This window comes from Watersipora subatra, chromosome 1 (genome assembly GCF_963576615.1).
Source record: "Watersipora subatra chromosome 1, tzWatSuba1.1, whole genome shotgun sequence".
Taxonomy (NCBI): domain Eukaryota; kingdom Metazoa; phylum Bryozoa; class Gymnolaemata; order Cheilostomatida; family Watersiporidae; genus Watersipora; species Watersipora subatra.
Window position 1 is genome coordinate 68257267 of NC_088708.1, and position 23122 is coordinate 68280388.

At 33.8% G+C, this 23122-nt stretch overlaps 1 protein-coding gene across 1 annotated transcript; it reads right to left on the bottom strand.

The window, feature by feature from the left end:
• Nucleotides 1-575: 575 nt before the first annotated feature.
• Nucleotides 576-15458, bottom strand: LOC137390761 (uncharacterized). The gene is made up of 10 exons (XM_068077084.1): nt 15186-15458; nt 14506-14576; nt 12583-12702; nt 9710-9815; nt 8640-8728; nt 8428-8506; nt 3027-3108; nt 2578-2685; nt 1837-2223; nt 576-1182 (listed from the first exon to the last, which is right to left on the bottom strand). The coding sequence occupies exons 1-10, from the start codon at nt 15456-15458 to the stop codon at nt 920-922; spliced, it is 1578 nt and encodes a 525-aa protein (XP_067933185.1). The 3' UTR covers nt 576-919.
• Nucleotides 15459-23122: the final 7664 nt, after the last annotated feature.

Here is a 23122-nt window from a genome sequence, read left to right on the forward strand (position 1 = left end):
ACATATGTACATGCATACGTACATACATACATACATCTATACATACATAAGTATGTATGCACATATGTACACATATGTGTACATACGTATGTATGAATGTGTGTATATACATATGTGCGTTGGTATGTATGAATGTATGTGCATATGTATGTTGTTAATATGTATGAATGCATGCATGTACATATGTACGTATGTACGTATGTACGTATGTACGTATGTACGTATGTACGTATGTACGTATGTACGTATGTACGTATGTACGTATGTACGTATGTACGTATGTACGTATGTACGTATGTACGTATGTACGTATGTACGTATGTACGTATGTATGTATGTACGTACATACATATGTATATAGGTGTGTAAGTATGTAATTATGAGTGTACGTACTCATATATGTAGAAACCAACAAAATGAAGGTATGCTGAACAAACGTCTCACCAATTTTAACATGTTGTTCTTTAACTGATCCTGATTGTACAGTTGAAGTCTGCCTTCCACAACGGCATTCATTGGCCATGACAGCTAATAACTTCTTTATAAAATACTTCTTCCAGATTTGGTTGTTTTTATTGTGATTAATAAAATGAATATATTTCAGAGCAATAAAACGCCATAGGAAATAAACAACAGTTGAAGTTTTGAAGCAGGTGAATAATGACATTAACTTACAAGTACTTGTTCTATATGCTTCGTCTAGCTGTCATTAGTTTCAGCGTATTAAAATATATATTACTATATATGGGTATTATTTATATATGATACATTAGTCTTTGATAAACACCTCAATGTATATGTATAAGGAGAATACAAGTAACAAAAGCAGCAAGTTTTATATGTAATAAAATACTATCAAGCTACAAAAATATCTGTATAATACTACTGATAGGTCAAGCAACTCCTCCTAAACTGATTACTAGTTCATACCACAGAATGTTGCTACACATTTCTCAAATTTTCTGCCATGAACTCTGTATATAAAGTCATATTCAGTTCTCCATGAACACCTTATCACATCTGCATTTCGTATTAACCCTCTACATGCCTCATCTGCATATCCTGAGTATACAAATATTGGAGTGATAACTCCTACATTCAAAGGCATCTCTGCATCCGTCCAGTATGAATAATGTCCTCCGCAACTCTTCAATGGTGGGCAGGTGCTTAGAAAATGATTTCCTGTTAAAATAAAGTTAGTTATTGACGTCCTTGTTTATGATTGCTATTGGTAACAGGTGAAATCAACTCCAGCAAGGCTTTATTTGACAGTAATACAATCGATAGTTGACTTTATGTATATATTCTCTCTTAAGGAAATAGAATATATAATCTTTGTTTTGTATGCCTCATAGTGTCAAAAGGTAAGTGTTGTTAAACCACTTTTACTCTTATTTCTAGAGCCATCATACATCTTTTCAAGTTCGTAATAGTTTTGAGACATTACGAGAAAATTCTATACAAGTTACAAAGATTATTTTAGGTTGTTTCTTGGAGTGACAGCTGTTAAACACTGGCAGACCGTATTGATGTTGTGCTTAGGAAACTTACTTCATGTCTAGTAGCCATGCTAGTCTATTCTAGTAGACTCACGGAGAGACAAGCCTATGTATGAATTTATGTACAGCATATCTATTTACTAATTGATCTCCTAGAGTGTCAACTATATTTTGAAAAGTTTGGATAAAGTGAATTGAAGATTTACAGGAGGAGTTATCTTTCCATGAAGCAGAACTGATTACTTAATGACAAAATAAGCAGATGAACCTAAGGTGTAATGCTGAACATTTACGATATGTTTATTAAAATATTTGATCCTGTTTATGCTTGCCTTACCTGCTGCTCCAGTGAAACGAAACCATTCCAAGTTTTCATGAAGATCACAAGCGTATCCCTGATTGGCATGCGGCCCAATTCCTGGCCTTATGTCAGACCCATTGTGCTCCAGTCTCCAATAACGTGTTAAGTTTTGTGCGGTTTGGCATGCCCTAAATGGGTCAGTTGTTGTAGTGCCAGGGGTGCCAGGGGTGCCAGGGGTGCCAGGGGTGCCAGGGGTGCCAGGGGTGCCAGGGGTGCCAGGGGTGCCAGTGGTGCCAGGAGTCAAAAGGTCTGGGGAAGCGGTGGACGGCCAGAAAAAAGGGTGAGTTGTCCATTCATTGATTCCAAAATCAGCCAGTGTGGTGGAGGTGATTCCCAGTTTATTGCCAGCAGAATCAGCTTTTTCTGCAATAAGTAAATGAAAATATTAAACTTTGAAAGTTTATACAAAAGCAAATACACTACGTTATTTATTTAAAAGTAACTTCACCGTTACTATCCTTATACATAACCTATATATTATTTCAGCTCTGATATGCACAACTAGTTGATAGTATATACAAGTAAAGTTAACATAACAGTCACTATCCTTATATATAACTATATATTATTCCAGCTCTGATATGTACAACTAGTTGATTGTATATACTAGTAAAGGTAACATGACAGTCACTATCGTTATATACAACTGTTCATATCTTATATTATATATCCTTATTATACACACATTAAACATATAATATTATCCAAATCACAAACCTGATAGATATTTTCCCATAAAAAAGAAGCCACCGATGACACTCAGAAGAAACAAGCAGGCAAAGATAACAATGGCAGCAATACATCTCTTCTTTTTAAATGTGAGTTCTACAAAAGCATCATAGTATGCAACACTGAAACAGTTTAGACAAGAGATGTAACATGCCACGCATGATCACCTCTTACTACTCAGCATTGTTTTCCAAAACAGTTTATCCCAAATCTTTCTTTTGAGTGACAAATTAAAAAGCACGATGTTGGTACTGTCTTCAAACTTAGCTGAGTATAAGTTGTTTTGGAAAAATACACATTTTATATGTACACTAGATTACAAGCAACTAAACTTTTACCAATCTTGCTTTTCAGCCTTGTCACAAAGATACAGAAGCTACTAATGATATCTCAGCACCGAACTTCATATTTCTTTTAAGACAATATTGCTATGAAACCTGCAGGTGTTGCTGAAGGTGCCGAAGCTGGTGTAGGTTGAGCCTGTATATAATCAGAAGTCACATACTGAAGAGAGAACGTCTGCAAAAGAATAACCAAAAGAGACGATATCTAAAAATTGACTCAAGCTACATAACGATGACCTTGCAACTGAATAAACAGCAATGACTCAAATGCACCACTACAGTATTTATATTACTAGAAATACTATGAAACAGGAGAAAGTCTCTTGTGAACGATAAGCTTTGAAGCTATAAGCTAAAATTAAATAATAGTTTTGGCATAAGCTTTAAGAATTTTACAAAACCACTTTGTGGTGTCAATCTAAAAAGCAATAAACCGTGAAAATTAAAGCTCAGCCAAATACCATTTAAAATATGCCAGTTCCTTTAAAGCCTGCAACTGAACCAGATTGATTTTGGTGCATGGAATATTCTAGAAGTGTACCGTAGGGTGAAAACGAATACATCACACTTGTGAGTGAGTTGAAACCATAGATATATAAACCTAAATACGTACGTACGTACATACGTTCGTACATACATACGTACATACGTACGTACATATGTACATATGTACGTACGTACATATGTACGTACATACGTACGTACATACGTATGTACGTATGTACATACGTATGTACGTACATATGTACATACGTACATACGTATGTACATACATACATACGTACATACGTACGTACATACGTACGTACATACGTGCGTACATACGTATGTATGTATGTACATACGCACATACGTACATACGTACAAACGTACATATGTACATACGTACATACGTACATACGTACATACATACGTAGGTACATACGTACATACATACATACGTACATACATACGTACATACATACGTACATACATATGTACGTACATACATACGTACATACATACGTACGTACATACATACGTACATACATACGTACGTACATACATACGTACATACATACAATAGGAAAAAAGCCTGTCAGACTTAAATAGCATGACGTAACGTCATTGTATTGTACCTCATGTTTGACTGCACTGTTGTTAACAATAAAGCTAATGAGGAGAAGGTGACAAAATCACATTTATTTTCACATAAAAACCTTCTTGGATACATAATCCAACAAACTAAAGCAATTCTGTGATAATATCTGATAATCACCATAGATAAAAAGTATAAAAGCTATTAAATGTTGCACACAAATCATGAGCCATCAGGGCTTTATTTGCCTCCCTCTCCTATCCCCATTCTCTCTTTTTCCCTTCTCTAAAAAAGAAGTGAGAAGGGGGAAAGGAGAGGGGGGCAAATAGCCCACCCACCCGAAGAGCCAGACCCTGGCTAGGTAAAAGACTAATATCATGTTGAACTAAACATGACTAATTAGGATGAGTCTGTAAAGTTTTGATCTGATCAGGGAAATGGAATCAATGGCTTTCTTAGCTAAAGCTGGAACGAGACCAAGGAATGCAGGGTCAGACCAGACTCAGGGTCAGCAATGAGGACCAAGATCGGGTCGGACCGGGTCAGCACGCGCGATTTTTTATTCGTTTACGGTTAAGAGATAGTTCTATTACAGCCTAATGTTGTGACATCAATAAACTAAGATAAAAGAAACCATTATCACACCAATCATTATATTTTGTGGCTTGGTTTATAGATGCAATCTACAATTTATGGCTAGACATTGGTGGATCAATGCTATTCAATGGGTGATAGATTAATGGCATGATTTGGCTAATGTTTTTATTACAGATTTTATTTTCAACAGCTATTATAATCAACAAGAGATTAGTTAAGAAATACTTTACAAATATGGAAATAGATAACCCAGCATAGTGGAAAGCAAAAATCCATCACTTCCCTAAAACTTCTGGTATTAGTGAAAGAAACTAAAAATAAAATAAATTTGCTGGATTGAAGGTTCTTAGACGCGCTTTTAAGTTCCTCAGGAGGCCCTCGTTGTAAATGCCTCAATAGTATTGAGGTGTACCCTTCTTTGTAGCTTAAAGGTTGACTTGCAACAAAATTCACATTACAGTTATTTGGTATCAAAAAATTCACCATGTCTTACTCTGTTGTGTTGTAGGTGCCAAATACGTGGAAATGTCATTATAAGCTCTTAAAAGCTCAAAAACGAAAAGCCGTCGTAGATTGGAATCTCTTTATTTCTCTGACGTAGTCATTACAGTTTGGTTATCGTCTTGTCACGTGATGTTTTTACGTGAATTGAAAAGCCAATAAAAAGCTCAATATAAAACTTATCGTAGCACTAGTTTATGACAAACACTTTGGGTTTTACCGAATACTCCGTATCAAATATAGATGCTCGCTACTTTACAGTTTTGTTTCGGCGTTATTCAATCGTTAAGTTGTAATCTGATCACGTGACCCATTACTTCGAAAATAATTTTTGCAGCACTTTTCGATTATCGCTGGTGACCAACAGGCTCGTCATGATTATCAGACAATGATATGTACTCCTTCGAGCTAAGGTTAAAAAGTTTAACGATTATTTACGGTAAGTTATAAGATATCAGTGCTAAAAGTGACAGCATTACAATGACGATACAACAGACGCGTAAAAACAATAGACATGGTTTTATTGAATGCGTGAAGTATATTTGTGAAAATGTTTCGACGAATGAGGTTGCATAAAAGTGTAAACAGAAACTATCCTGTAACAACTACGTCCCATTTGTGACGTTTTGGAAAGCGAATCCAAACTACGGCGGTCTCGTGGGGCTACGATTAGCTGTTCGTTTTTTAGCTTTTAAGAGCTTGTAATCACATTCCCATATATTTCACACCTACAACACAACGGAGTAAGACATGGTGAATCTTATGATATCAAATAACTGTAATGTGAATTTTGTTGCAAGTCAACCTTTAACTTGCTTTTGCATATTGTACAAATAACTTGGTATTTTCCTTTCGTGACTGGCTTCTTCATGAACTCCCAGACCACCGACATGTTGATTACTTCTTGCCGAAAAACATTGTGAAACCTATAGTCCAAAGACTATTGTCGCAGACGTAAAAATATAGTCTTTACTCACCTTGTTCTATTTCGCCTGATCCTTCCCCGCTAGGACTATATGCGACTCCATTTCAATCGCACTTAAAAAGCGATATACAACCACTGTTGTTTAGCCATAAACCTACCCGTGTCTTTGTATAGGAAGACCCGAGGGTCGAGTGGTCCGACCCGGGCACCTCTGACCCCGTGGGTCAAGACCAGACGAGCTACTCGTGCCAGCTCTATTTTTAGCTTCATAATGCGCCCTAATCGAAATATATCTCTTTGCTATCCCACGAGCTAGGCTACTAGCTTGATGATTACACTTAAACAATAGCATGATGTTGAACCTCAGCAATTTCTCCATGGTGGCAATTAGTGCTAGCCTGGGAAAGTTTTTCACCAATCCAGCACTACTAAGCAACACTCTCGTTGCTTTCTCACTGTGGTTGCAAACCTCAATCACCACAGGCGAAGACAAAGTCAAGCCACCACGATTCTTAACTGTGATTTGGGAACTCGTTGCTCGGTTTACATCATAGTTGGTAACATCCACGATTTTAGTGATACAATCATTACACTTCAGCTTTGGTGACCTAGCCAGCTACATAGCCAGCTGTAAAATAATCATTCTGTCTCATTTTTGACTTAAGACATACTTGCATACTCATCATATTTAGTCATGTTTAGTTCAGCATGATATTTGTCTATTTACCTCGCCTGGGTCTGGCTCTTTAAGTGGGTGGGCTATTTGCCCCCTCCCCCTTCTCCTTTCCTCTTTCTCTCTTTTCCCCTTCTCACTTCTTTTTTAGAGAAGGGGAAAGGAGAGAATGGGGATAGGAGAGGGTGGCAAATATAGCCCTGATGGCTCATGATTTGTGTGCAACAATTCATAGCTTTTATAGTTTTAATCTATGGTGGTTATCAGATATTATCACAGATTTGCTTTAGTTTACTGGATTATGTATCCAAGAAGGTTTTATGTGAAAATAAATGTGATTTTGTCACATTCTTCTCATTAGCTCCATTGTTAACAACAGTGCAGTCAAGCATGAGGTACAATACAATGACGTTACGTCATGCTATTTAAGTCTGACAAGGCAACCGATGGGAATAGCTATTATTGACCAGTCTAGATTTATATATCTATAGTTGAAACTGCCCTGTGATATATGATACTCACCTAGTATTAAGGTATTGCAACTTATAATAACACTCAACTCGTGACACCAAGATCAATAATCTCAGACAAATTAATTTGAGTAGCTAAGTAAATTAATTTAAGATAAAGTTAATTACTCTTTTCAAAAAGTTGATACTATTAACATAGAGTTAGAGACTCTTTCTGAAAGTTGATACTTTTAACATAGAGTATACAACTCATTTATAAAAAGTTGATACTTTTCAGCCGTGTCTATAGCGCAAGTTTCATTTAATTCTAATTAAAGCTTTTATCTAGATAACCTTTTTATTAGTTACCATTATTTATCTGCAAAATGATATACAGAACTCTTTGAGTCAGATTGCTGGAGCACAAATTGTAAACTATTATACTGTAATTTAAGCCTTACATTTTATTTCATTGGTATGTTTTATGATATATTACTTGATGCTGCATTACTTGAAGCAATGAAATACATATCTATATATATATATATATATATATATATATATATATATATATATATATATATATATATATATATATATATATATGTGTGTGTGTTTGTTTTACATTTGTCGCTTGCGAGTCCAGTTATAGCTATAAAGTTTTTTTACAGAAATTCAACTCAATAACTCAGGTTCTGCCGACAGGCGTGTTATCCACAACGCCACTTGGCCTACTTTCTATACTATAAAATAATTGTGCACATTCTTATTATGCTTGCCAATTTGTAATGGTGATTGGTTAATATACTCACGCTTCACGATTCATCTTGCACACTTGAACTAATTTACTAGAAATAAGTTTTGCTAATTTTACGCTTTAACTGATTAATTAAAAAGAAGTTTTACTAGAACAAAATGCATAGCCAGATTTACCCAAAACGCTATAAGTATATGTCTATGTAGCATAAACATAACTAAACCTAAGTCACACACCAAAATAAATAAACACCTTCATTGAAATGTTAAAATGGTACATGTTGTATACGTTGATTAAAAATTAATTTTTCGCGGAGAAACCTTTTTCATTACCCTTGCAACACCGGGCATTCAGTTAGTCATCTATAACCAGAACAGCTCTAAAATTGACAACAATATGCAAGGTCATTACATCAGCAACTCATTTACTTTGTGCTGCAACAAACACCACTATCACCAACTAAATACCTAGTAAAGACAATCAATTAACATAATAGCAGGCATAAAGTATTTACCTCCGGAACATTCTGAGACTGATGAATCTGGTTGTGAGATCTTGCGAACCCCACATTTTGAAAGCCTCTGTTTGCTGGTCTGCAGAACCAATATAAATAAAAAATATAAACAACATCTACCAGCTTCTATATAGTGGGCATCTCAGGTAACTGAATCATGCTTTTATAAGAGAAACTGTTACATTGGTTTACTTTAGTCTTTTTAGTTATACCTGGTCATGGGATGGCCAGACATACTAGTATAGTCATATGTGTCTCCTGGAGATTTGTTTCCGTTGTCATCTGGCTGTGTGACAGCTGTCTGAAATTAAGGTAGAACTTGGTACAACTTATATTGTTGTATTTGCACCTCAATGTCTATGCATCTTCAGCCTATATCTGCTTCAACTGATCATGACAATCTTTCATAAAGAGACGAACTAAATGACCCAAATGTAGCATGGGATGCAAATACAGACACCTTGTGAATGCCCAACTCTAATCAGCAGGTTATTATATCCTGATTTCTAGTGTTGAAGAAATAAAATAGATGTGCTGTCATAAACGTGGTGTAGTAATATGAATATATATACACCTTGTGAATATGGGATAGAAAGACAGTATATATCGTATACAAATTGTCTACGTCAGCAGTGTTTGTATTCATTGTCTATGTCAGCGGTGTTTGTATTCATTGTCTAGATCAGTAGTGTTTGTATACATTGTCTATGTCAGTATTGTTTGTATATATTGTCTATGTCAGTAGTGTTTGTATACACTGTCTATGTGAATAGTGTTTGTATACATTGTCTATGTCAGAAGAGTTTGTATACATTGTGTATGTCAGTAGTGTTTGTATACTTTGTCTATGTCAGTAGTGTTTGTATACATTGTTTATATCAGTAGTGTTTCTATACATTGTATATATGTATGACTGTATACTTTGTCTATATCAGTAGTGTTTGCATACATTGTATATGTCAGTAATGTTTGTATACATTGTATATATGTATGACTGTCTTTATGTTCTCGTGTATTTATGATGGTGGGTAATGTTGACAACAGCATCTTATTTATAACATTGTTAACCTTTTGTAGTGTATGTATTGAGCTGGTAGTAAGTGCTGCTTTTTCTAGCTGACCCACCTGCAGTTTTTACTAAAAAGAGAAAACGACATCATTGTCACTCTGATGATAAAATTCTACTGATGAGTAAATCAACAACATATTTATTATAGTTTTGATATATATTATATTTTGCCATCACCATACGCCGCTATCATAAACAAAGGAACCTTCTTACCTTTCTTCTATCTTTCTCTCTATAATCTTCCAACTGACTCAAGTGCATTCTTGCTTCTGTACATGTCACAGTGAAGTAGGTTAAACAATATGATACAAGGAAGTACCTGAACAACAAATATACTCTATTATGATTTATTTTATATCAAACTCTTCAAGCGTAACCAAACTAGACTGAGCTCACTTTACAGCTGAGTTATGTTATATCTGTGTATTATATGTATGCATGGATAGTAGGACTAACAACTTGTAACTGAATCTTGAGAACTTTATCTAAAAACTATAAAACTAATTTAATCAATTAGTTTCTTTTTATTAATGTCATTTTAATGATTTAGTAATGGTATTAAAAACTGGTAACAAAATTATGAACTAGGCTGCAAAGCCATTTTATGTCATTAAATACATTCCTGGCATTCTCAGAGAGTTGTTTATCAGAGTTGTAAAACAGAGTTGTAGCCATAAATCTACTACTTCTTTGTATGTACATACATACGTGCGTACGTATGTATGTACAAGTGTACACAAGATTTATCTATTTACAGATTGTTCATACGAGCAATGTAATTATATTAAAGTTATATAGCCATAGAAGTATAACTCTAACATATATCTAGATGTAATTGGCTAAACTCTATTAAAAACATCTGTTATTGTTGTTATGGCTTAGAACAGCTTAGCAACATAACATGTGTTTCACTGTTAAACCTATTAAATATGTCAAACAAATATAGGAGACTCTGTACTTGCAATGATACCAAGTTGGTTTCTATATTTGTATTCTGTATACAAGCAAATTATAAATACTTCTACTTGATCCATAGTAAATTATTGCAAGAATTACCATATTCTTACAGCTGACTACAGGTTTGCTAGTACTTCTTGCAAGTTGCATTGACAGCCTAAATTACAACAAATTTGCATAACATTTTCACACACTGTAAGAGTTTTCAGTCACAAGAGGCAACAACTCGAATAACACAATTATCTCATCTGTATTTTGTCATGACTAGTTATCAATAGCGATCAGTTTGTCAACTTGCGTTAAAAGATATTTCTTAGCATAATGAGGCAAATGGTACCTTTAACCAGTGCATTCAGTTGTCCTCTCTAGAGACTGACAACTCACAGTTAGAAACTGTGATCGCTAAAGAAATGAGTCGTATAATTGAGCTATGATCATTTGTTATAGTTGTTAAACTATAAATATAGCTACAATTATAACTGCAGATATAGCTAAAAATGCTTCAATGTAATCAAAATTCAGACTTTACAAGATCTGTCAAATGTTGGTATTAATAAGCTAGCGGTATATAAAGCATTCAGTGTTTGTTTTTCAATATAAAAAATGATCCTTAAAGCATATTTAGAGCATTTGATAGTAAATAGTTGGCCGTTTTTTACTACATTAATAAACCATTGGAAACAAGTTATGAATTGGTTACATGTAATTCCACAAAATAAGAGCTCAGTGCAAAACATATATAGGACGTTATAAGTCATGATCACAAATCTGTGAGGTTCATAGTTGAGCAATAAATGGTCAAATCTGTAAAACCTCATGATGTTCTGTTGATAAATAAGCAAATATATGAGTTGAATGGTAAAAAATATTGACTCATATTAATATACTTTGAAGTTTCTTAAGAACATCTTGAATCAGAGACTAACTTTATATTTAGATATTTGAGTAATTAAGATATCAATGATGTTTGATCTCTAATTTCCCTAACACTCTTTTGTTTCTATTCACCATGTACTTTATGCAGCACTGATGAGACAGATGATTATGATTTCAGTGATGAAGAATGTCATGTACTACAATTAATGTATGCAACAACATCTCAATACCATCGCCTTGGTAGGAAGTTAAAAGATATTTCAGTGAGACTAGAGAGAGCTGAGGCAAGAGAGAATCAAAGCCACATGATTATGACTCTTCAGCTACAGAAAGATGCAATAGCCTCTACTCTAAATGTCTACTTTGCTTACATACTAGACAAGTGTGAGCAGTTTGAAGAGCTCAGAGCAAGGAGTGGAAACAATGCTTGAGTATTCCTCAGTTTTTCTTTATAATCTATTTTACATAATCAGTCCTTTTTAGGGCTACCAACTATTATTCAAAACGGCTTTTCAGCTGTGATCATTATTTACAGTTCATGATGTACTTTGACTAAAATCTGTTTACTTTTGTGAGAACATAAATCTCACAGTTGCTTAGATTTATCTTAATTTGAAAAAAATCGAAGTTTAAAAATTAATGTTTACAGGAAATCGACTGCCATATTATATATTATGTTAAAGATTTAGTATACTGTGTTGCTCAATAAACAGCAGAGATAATCTAGAATCAGCATTACCTTGTTTAGTATATACATGTAGATATACATATAGAGATATAATATATCTGTGTTTATGGGAAGAAGAAAGTATAAATAATAGGTGCACGACTCTCATAAAAACCTATCCGTATTATAGCGAAAGGTTGTCTGATTCTGTTACATTGACAGGATCAAATTTTTGTTACATTGACATGAAATAGCTAACATTAAGTAATAAAGATAAAAGTTAAAGTTCTACAATGTTTTGTAAAATTTATTTGTTATGTTAAATCAGAAAGCAACCGCTTGAATTTATCAGCATGAGTTTTAAGTAAGATTATGTATAGTTTAGAAAAAGTGTCAATTGCAAGTTTTGATATTGCATCAGTCAGTTTTATTTGTTCTTATTGATTTTATTTTGAGTTTATTTTAATCTCAAATTCTACTAAAGTTTATCACAGAAACTGGTCTTTGGTTAAACGTTGTAATCTTGTTTTTTTTCTACATAAATTTTTGCGTGAAATCCGTTATGATTACCAATGGAGCGACCAACATAACATTGCCGCCAAGCCGCGTAGACGGAAGAGAACACCTCCCTATAAGTGCAGCTGATGCATCAGGTGCAGTACGTCTTGTGACAAGCTGTTGTTGCTCGCCGCTCGACGGGGGACAGCTACACAAAAACAACAGCTTGTCAAGACAGGCTACATCCAACTATAAAATCACTTTCAATGGGAGCGAGTATAGCAAGATGAGTATTTGAATTAATAATACAGCAGAACCACTCTCATGAAGGCCTATCCGTATTATAGTGAAAGGTTGTCTGACACTGTTAAATTGACAGAAGAGAAGAGACAACTACAGGAAGATTAATGTTCCACTACAGTTTAATGTTATACAGGCTGTCCAACATTATACAGTTGATTGAAGCTTTGCTATCGTTTCTGCTAGTACCCTGGTAGTTCAGTATGCTGATAAAGCGTGAGGGATAATTATTTGCACAAGTATCCAGAAATGCTGGTAGGTTTGTATTGATGCTGGTGTTACACCATCGGTCTCTTAATCGGAAGGTTATGAATTCGAATCCTGCGTGACATAATCTTTTTCTCAACCTCTAGCCTTAGCTTTGAACAGAGGGATGGACAGCTATAGGTCTTATCATAGTGACGATATTATTATTGATGTAGACTCTGAGCAATAAACGAAACTTACACGAACTTACATCACACATTCATAACATACTATTGTAGCTTTAGTTGTCTCTTTTTTGAGTTTTGATAACATTTGTAAACATGGTCAAGCTATCAAGGCAAGTAATAAAATAGAGATATACGACAGAGAACTAGCATTATGCAGCTTATACTTTCATGTACACTCCAGTCCGTGTATCAGTGGCATTAGGCAAGTTTAAAGAATAACATAGCCTTTGATCTTATACCTACAAAGGAACGCAATTATAAGCATTTAAATATAACACATGCTATCATAAATTTAAAGTTTGTCGCGTCAGCCAAACTGAAAATAGTACGGATTACCTTTAGAGCTAAATATTTTGAGCGTGTAACAAACAAAGAATAGGTTTGGTATATAATATCAAACAATTATGTACGTGAGACTACTGTAAGCAACAATATGCACCAGAAATCACATCAAAACCTTTGACACTTCGACATCCATTTGGAAGATTTGTTCCCTTACTGTTTTTATCGCCAAACTTTCTACGACTAACGGGAACCATCTTGCATTTCCTTCTTTGGAACCAAATAAAAAAGGCTAAAATCATAGTGAAAAAACAGATGTTCTTGGAATATATGAGGTGAATATGTTATTTGAAGGGCAGTCTATGAAGAGTCTTACATTTTTACTCACTAGCAACATATAAAAAACAACTCAGTTTATGATCTTTGACTTTTTCCTGCCTCTTCTCTGCTATGATCTGTTCAGAATGTGTTGTCATGTAGGGAAGGGAAATGTGCAAACTGTTTTCAGGATTGATGACATTACGGTATTTATTTTTGATGTATAAAAGGTATGAAGGTCCGGATTCACATAGGCGAGTAGTTATGACCCAGCCCTAAGAACAGCAGTTTCTTTTATCAGGAAGCCCAGCTTTAGAGAGTGTTGAGGTTATGACCTAATTTGAGTGAATACAGCTGCAAAGATTTTCAAATCCACAATCCGGAGTACCTGCAATGGATCCACATTCAAGAATGAGAAACCAGCTATCAATTAGTAACTTTTGCTATCTGCATAATCTTTACACTTTCCAAGTACGCCATTAGATACCACCAAATACACAACACATATTTTTTGTCATCAAAACAAAACTTTATGTGATTTTAAAAACTTATCAATGACACAGTAAGAGAATCTGAAATTTGATTGTATAAAGTGTTCTCTATGTTTAATAAAACTTCAATTTAATAAATTAAAATGGTAAAGTTTCTCTGATTGTTATGTATAAACACACACCAACCTTGCTTGCAGAAATATCTTGCACCGGACTGAGATTAATGGGGACTCTGTGAGAGTCACAGTTTTGATGTTCTATTGTAAAATATATGATAGTAAAACCTCTATATTATGATAAAATCTGAACAGACCTCTCAGTAAACCTCATCTTTTTTATACATTTTTTTTTTTATGCATTTATTGTATATTTTTTCTCTTAATGTATTTGCACTGCACAAAACAATTTTTTCATAGTGTGAAGTTTAAAGGTTAGAATGGTAAATGTTGTATATATTAAATAAAAATAAGTTTTTTGTTCAAAGACTTTTTTATTACACAGGCAACGTCAGGCATTTATCTGTGTATCTATATACTATCAAGGTAATGCTGTTATCTCTGCAACTTATTGAACAGTATTATTAAATCTTTAGCATTGGTATAATAGGGCGTTTGATTTCCTGCCAAAAGTAATTTTTCAACCTTCATTTTTTAACAACAAAATTAAATCAAAAGAAACATAGGAGTATTATATCATCACAAAACTGAACAGATTTCAGATAACACATATAAGATGAAATGTACATTATGATAACACCTGAACAGAGCTCTCTGGATAATAGTTGGTAGCCCTGAAAAGGACTGATTGTGTAAAATAGATTGTGAATAATGAATGAAGAATACTCAAGCATTGTTTCCATTCCTTGCCCTGAGCTCTTCGAACTGCTCACACTTGTCTAGTATGTAAGCAAAGTAGACATTTTGAAGAGAGGTTATTGTTTCTTTCTGCAGCTGAAGAGTCATAATCATGTGGCTTTGGTTCTCTCTTGTCTCAGCTCTCTCTAGTCTCACTGAGACATCTCTTAACTTTCTACCAAGGCAATGGTATTGAGACGTTGCAGCATACATTAGTCGTAATACATGATATTCTTCATCGCTGAAATCATAGTCGTCTGTTTCATCAGCGCTGTCACCAGACATTCTGAGGAGTGAGTATTTCTCTGATATCAGATTGTGTTGTGTTTTACTGGAACAGCAAGGACCAGTTTATATAGTGAGTGACTGTATGACATGAGACAATATTTTAATCTCTTTAATTACTGTGTCATACTCAGTACATGGTGAATAGAAACAATAGAGTGTTGGGGAGAGTAGAGATCAAACATCACTGACATCTTAATTACTCAAATCTTTAAATATAGACTTAGTCTCTTTGATCCATGTGTTCAAAGCGTATTCATATGTGTCTATCTATTCTATCAACCAACTCATATACTTACCCATGCCTCTACAGGACATCATAAGGTTTTACAGATTTGACCATTTATTGTTCATCTGTAAAATTTCCAGCTTTACAGATTCATGTTAACAACCTATTAAATTTGTGGTTTCATATTCAGTTGTTCATCATATGGATATTTTTAACTGTTTAGTAGAACAGCGCAGTACTAATGAGTTCAAAGTTATGGACTAGCACAGTATTCAAACAGATCTTATAAATATGCAGTACAAATCATCCTCTCCAGATTTTAATGAAATTTATTGGTGAGCTTATATAACACTAGCTTATCAGTACCCACAGTTCATACGTTTTGTAAAATCTGAGTGCGTTCCATAATGAAACATTTATAGTTATATTTTTGGTTATATTTGTAGTTTAATTAATATAATAATAAATCATCACTCATTTATACGATGCTTCTTTAAAACAAACATAATTTCTAATTGTGAGTTGTCTGTCTGTAGAGAGAACAACTGACTGCTCCAATTAAAGATACCAGTAGTCTCATCATACTAGAAAATATATTTTTAATGCAAGTCAACTAAACTTATTGATTTCTACTACCAACTAATCATAAAAAATGAAAATAAGAGCAATTTTTTATTGGAGTTGTTGCATCTTGTTACTGAAAACTCATGCAGAGCGTGTAAAGATGGTACATGAATATTTTGTAATTAAAGCTGTCATTATAACTTCGTGTTGTGAGAAGAATTAGCAAATCAGCAGTCAGGTGCGAATGTGGTGTTGCTAGCAATAATGTCGTATTGCTACGTACAACCAGTTCTAATTTGCTTGTAAGAATACAAATATGGAAACAAACTTGGTATCATTTCAAGTTCAGAGTCTACTATATTTGCTTGATATATTTAGCAGGTTTCAACAATAAAACAGTTGTTATATTGCTAAACTGCTGTCACACAAAGCAATATTAACAAACTTTAATGAACTAAATTTAGATACGTGTTTGTGTTACGTTGCTATGGCAATATAACTTTAATATTATTGTTGCACATACGCTCAATTCGTTGATAAACAAGAAGGTCACCTTAGTAATACTATGGTTGTGTTGCTATGTTTAGCTATCTCAGTATCTACATGTATATCTATCTCTACATCTATTTCAAGCCATTTAGATTGTCTCTTCCCTGCATTTCTAAAAATCAACAAAATTAAAATATTGGAATAGTTATAATTAGATATAAAGATGCAAAGTATACAATCTCAAATTAAGTAATACCAAACTCTCAGCAGACAATTAGTCATACTTGAACACACTCCAACTAGAAATATACATTACCCACAATGCTCCTCCACTACTTTTTTGTAAAATGACAACTGAGAGCAACCAAAGATAATCTATAATAGATTTTTTACTGCTGAGCAGAAGTAAAATTAGCTGTTTTTTCATCAAAGAAAAATCCACTAAAAAACATAATTTTGTATGTTACCTTTTAGCTATTTTTTATGTTTCTGTAAACGGATATCATCTAGATAATAGATATTGTCATAGTTATGTCAATCAAAAACTCATGGGTGAATAGGTGTATTTTCAGATAACACTTGCTCAAATATCAGTAATTATCCAAATAAATTGTACACTAGGTAACAGAACAAAATTTTTGAGGAAGATTTGGTACCCCCAAAAAGGGCTGGATGTTTGAAAAAACCATGGAAATCAACTAAACAATATTCAAGCATGTCCTTGCCTTCTCATCTCAATACCTCGAAGGATCTTAGTCTTGTGCAATATGTACATTCTGTAAATGTGACGGACTGAAGATATTACATCTCTCTATAGCTGGAGGATCCCCAACCACCATGTGATGTTGGTTCTTTCTAACCCTAGCTCTTTCTAGTCTAACTGAGACATCTCTCAGCCTTCCTCTAATAATATCATGTTAACACACTCCAACTTCTATTTGTTGCCCTATATTGTATGCCAAATCATCAAGAATCTGTAATCAGCCATTTTATTCACTAAATTTCATATCAGATATCAGGTTGACAGGTGATTTACAGAAAAAGAAAAGAGCATTTTATACACCTTCCAATTGTGACATTTGAGGGGCATTTGAACTGTCTTAATGTGTGTTGAAAGTGTCAAATGGATAAATCTAAGATAGCATTATTAATAAAAGCTGAAGTATTAGCTATTCATATTATTCAACATTCTACAGGTCATTTTGAAAACTATAATTATAGATTTTGCTGAAATTGAGCTGATCTGTTCAGTTTAAAAGATGAGATGATTTAATCTATACTAATTACTATAACTAGCTGTATACTATGACTAGCCAAAATATCCATCAATATTTTAGAGTTGTTGTTGTAATTTCTGTTTAATCAAATTAATTTAGAATGGTGTTTACTAAAGAAACGCATAGCACAAACTACCAATGTAACTACAAAGATAACTATAAATAATTCATTATAAAATATATTCATATTTTACAAGATGTATCAAGAGTGGGTATTGAATAGCTAGCGTTGTATGAAACCAGAGCCGTACAGCTTCACAGCTGGCTCTGTATGAATTGACAAATAAAATTCTTTAAAACCTGAAGAGGACAATTTGCTCTACATATTTATAAGCTCTGTTCCAAGACTGTGTGAGTCCATAACTTTGAATTCATTAGCACTGTACTGCTTTACTAAACAGTTAAAACCATTCATATGATGACAACTAAATGTGAAACCATAATTTCATACGTTATTAACATGAATCTGTAAAGCTGGAAATTTTACAGATCAACCATAAATGGTCAAATATGTAAAACCTTGTGATGTTCTCGTTGTGAGATAGACTCATATCGATACACTTTGAAGTTTTTTAAGAACACCTGAATCAGAGACAAAGTCTATATTTAGACATCTGAGTAATTAAGATACCAATGATGTTTGATCTCTACTCTCCCCAACACTCTACTGTTTCTATTCACCATGTACTGAGTATGACACAGTAATTAAAGGGATTAAAATATTGTCTTATGTCATACAGTCACTCACTATATAAACTGGTTCTCGCTGTTTCAGTAAAACACAACACAATCTGATATCAGAGAAGAGACTCACTGCTCAGAATGTCTGGTGACAGCACTGATGAAACAGACGACTATGATTTCAGTGATGAAGAATGTCGTGTACTACAACAAATGTATGCAGCAACATCCCAATACCATTGCCTTGGTAGAAAGTTAAGAGATGTCTCAGTGAGACTAGAGAGAGCTGAGACAAGAGAGAACCAACACCACATGATTATGACTCTTCAGCTACAGAAAGATGCAATAGCCTCTCTTCAAAATGTCTATTTTGTTTACATACTAGACAAGAGTGAGCAGTTCGAAGAGCTCAGGGCAAAGAGTGAAAACAATGCTTGAGTATTTCTCAGTCATTATCCACAACCTATTTTACACAATCAGTCCTTTTCAGGGCTACCAACTATTATCCAGAGAGCTCTGTTCAGGTTTTAACATAATGTAGATGTCATCTTATATGTTTTGTCTACAATCTGTTCAGTTTTGTGATGACATAATACTCCTATGTTTCCTTTGTATTAATTTCATTGTTAAAAAATGAAGGTTGAAAGATTACTTTTGACAGGAAATCAAACGCCCTATTATACCAATGTTAAAGGTTTAATATTACTGTTCAATAAGTCGCAGAGATAACAGCATTACCTTGATAGTATATAGATACACAGATAAATGCCTGACGTTGCCTGTGTAATAAAAAAGTCTTTGAACAGAAAATATATTTTTATTTAACATATACAACATTTACCATTCTAACTTTCAAACTTCACATCATAAAAAAATGTTTTGTGCAGTTCGAATAAATTTATAGAATAAATAAACAATGAGTACATGAAAGCGTGTATAAAAAAGATGGAATTTTCTGAGAGGTCCGTTCAGATTTTATCATAATAGAGAGTTCCTACTATCATATATTTTACAATAGAATATGAAAACTGTGACTCTCACAGAGTACCCATTAATCTCAGTCCAGTGCAAGATATTTCTGCAAGCAAGGTTGATGTGTGTTTATATATAACAGTCAGAGAAACTTTACCATTTTAGTTTATTAAATTGAAGTTTTATTAAACATAGAGAACACTTTATACAATCAAATTTCAGATTCTCTTACTGTGTCATTGATAAGTTTTTAAAATCAAGTAAAGTTTTGTTTTGATGACAAAAAATAAGTATTGTGTATTTGGTGGTATCTAATGGCGTACTTGGAAAATGTAAAGATCCTGCAGGTAGCAAAAGTTACTACTTGATAGCTGGTTTCTCATTCTTGAATGTGGATCCGTAGCAGGTGCTCCGGGTTGTGGATTTGAAAATCTTTGCAGCTGCATTCACACAAGTTAGGTCATAACTTCAACACTCTCTAAAGCTGGGCTTCTTAATAAGAGAAACTGTTGATCTTAGGGCTGCAGGGTAACTACACGCCTCTGTGAATCTAGATCTTCATACCTTCTATACATCAAAAATCAATATCGTAATGTCATCAATCCTGAAAATAATTTGCACATTTCACTTACCTACAAGACAACACATTCTGAAGAGATAATAGCAGAGAAGAGACGGGAAAAAGTCAAAGATCATAAACAGCGTTATTTCTTATATGTTGCTGCTGAGTAAAAACGTAAGATTCTTCTTAGACTGCCCTTCAAATAACATATTCATCTCATATTTTCCAAATACATCTGTTTTTTACTATGATTTGAGCCTTTATTATTTTGTTCCAAATGCAAGATGGCTCTCGTTAGTCGTAGGAAGCTTGGCGATAAAAACAAATAGGGAAGCACTGTTACAAACGGTTGTTGAAACGTCAAAAGTTTTGATTTGACTTTTGGTGCACATTGTTGCTTACAGTGATCTCACACACAAAAAATGTTTGATACTATATACCAAACCTATTCTTTGTTTATTACACGCTCAAAATATTTAGCTCTAAAGGTAATCTGTACTATTTTCAGTTTGGCTGATGCGACAAACTTTAATTTTATGATAGCGTGTGTTATATTTAAATGCTTTAATTCCTCTGTAATTATAAGATCAAAGGCTATGTTATTCTTTAAACTTGCCTAATGCCACTGATACACGGACTGGAGTGTACATGAAAGTATAAGCTGCATAATGCTAGCTCTCTTTTATATATCTCTATTTTATTACTTGCCTTGATAGCTTGACCATGTTTACAAATGTTATTGAAACTTTAAAAAGAGAGTACAAAAACTACAATAGTAGGATATGAAAGTGGGGTGGGGATAAGTTTGGTTTATTGCTCAGAGTCTACGTCAATAATAATAATCTTTAATATAAAAAGACCTGTAGCTGCCCAACCCTCTGTTCAAAGCTAAGGCTAGAGATTGAGAAAAAGATTATGTCATGCAGGATTCGAATTCCCAACCTTCCGATCTAACACCTGTACCAATAACGCACCTTCCAGCATTTCTGGATACTTGTACAAATAGTTATCTTCGGTGCTTATCAGCGTACCGAACTACCAGGTTACTATAGATAGCAGAAATGATAGCAAAGCTACAATCAACTGTATAATGGTGGACAACCTGTATAGCATTAAACTGTAGTAAAGCATCAATCTTGTGTTTTACTGGAACAGCGGAGACCAGTTTATATAGTGAGTGACTGTGTGACATGAGACAATATTTTAATCTCTTCAATTACTGTGTCATACTCAGTACATGGTGTATAGAAACAATAGAGTGTTGGGGAGAGTAGAGATCAAACATCATTGGCATCTTAATCACTCAAATGTCTAAATATAGACTTAGTCTCTTTGATCCATGTGTTCAAAGCGTATTCATATGTGTCTATCTATTCTATCAACCAACTCATATACTTACCCATGCCTCTACAGAACATCATAAGGTTTTACAGAGTTGACCATTTATGGTTCATCTGTAACATTTCCAGCTTTACAGATTCTTGTTAATAACCTAGTAAATTTGTGGTTTCACACTCAGTTGTCATCATATGAATGGTTTTAACTGTTTAGTAGAGCAACTCAGTACTAATGAGTTCAAAGTTATTGACTAGATTAAATACATATGTATGTAGTACAAAGCATCCTCTTTTAAAGGTTTTAAAGAAATGTATTGGTCGGCTCATATAGAGCCTTATAGCTTCACAACTGTGAAACTATACAGCTAAATAACTCGTTTGTACAATGCATTTCTTTACTAAACATAAATCTAAATTAATTTGATTAAACAGAAATTACAACAAAAACTCTAAAATACTGATGGATATCTTGGCTAGTCATAGTATACAGCTAGTTATAGTAATTAGTATAGATTAAATCATCTCATCTTTTAAACTGAGCAGATCAGCTCAATGTCAGCAAAATCTATAATTATAGTTTTCAAATTGACCTGTAGAATGTTGAATAATGTGAATAGCTAATATTTCAGCTTTTATTAATAATGCTATCATAGATTTATCCATTTGACACTTTCAACACACTTTAAGACAGCTCAAATGCCCCTCAAATGTGACACTTGGAAGGTGTATAAATTGCTCTATTCTTTTTCAGTAAATCACATGTCAACCTAATATCTGAAAAGAAATTCAGTGATTAGAATGCCTGACTACAGATTATTGACGATTTGGCATACAAGACACGTCAACAAATAGAAGTTGTAATGTGCCAATATGATATTATTAGAGAAAGGCTGAGAGATGTCTCAGTTAGACGAGAAAGAGCTAGGGTTAGAAAGAACCAACATCACATGGTGGTGATCCTCTAGCTATAGAGAGATGTAATATCTTCTGTGCGTCACATTTACAGAATCTACATATTGCACAAGACTAAGATCCTCCGAGGTATTGAGATGAGAAGGCAAGGACATGCTTGAAAATTGTTTAGTTGATTTCCATGGTTTTTTCAAACATCCAGCCCTTTTTAGGGCTACCAGGTCTTTTAAAAAAAATTTTTGTTCTGTTACCTAGTGTGTTATTTATCTGAATAATTACTGATATTTGAGTAAGTGTTATCTGAAGATAAACCTATTCATCCATGAGTTTTTGATTGACATAACTATGACAATATCTATTATCTGGATAATATCCATTTATAGAAACATGAAAATAGCTAAAAAGTAAACTAAAAATTAGGTTTTCCAATTGAATTTTTTTTATGAAAAAAACCGCTAACTTTACTTCTGCTCAACAGTAAAAGATCTATTATAGATTAACTTTGGTTGCTCTCTGTTGTCATTTTACAAAAAGGCACTGAAGGAGCATTGTGGGTAATGTATATTTCTAGTTAGAGTGTCATCAAGTATGACTAATTATCTGCTGAGAGTTTGATATTACTTAATTTGAGATTGTATACT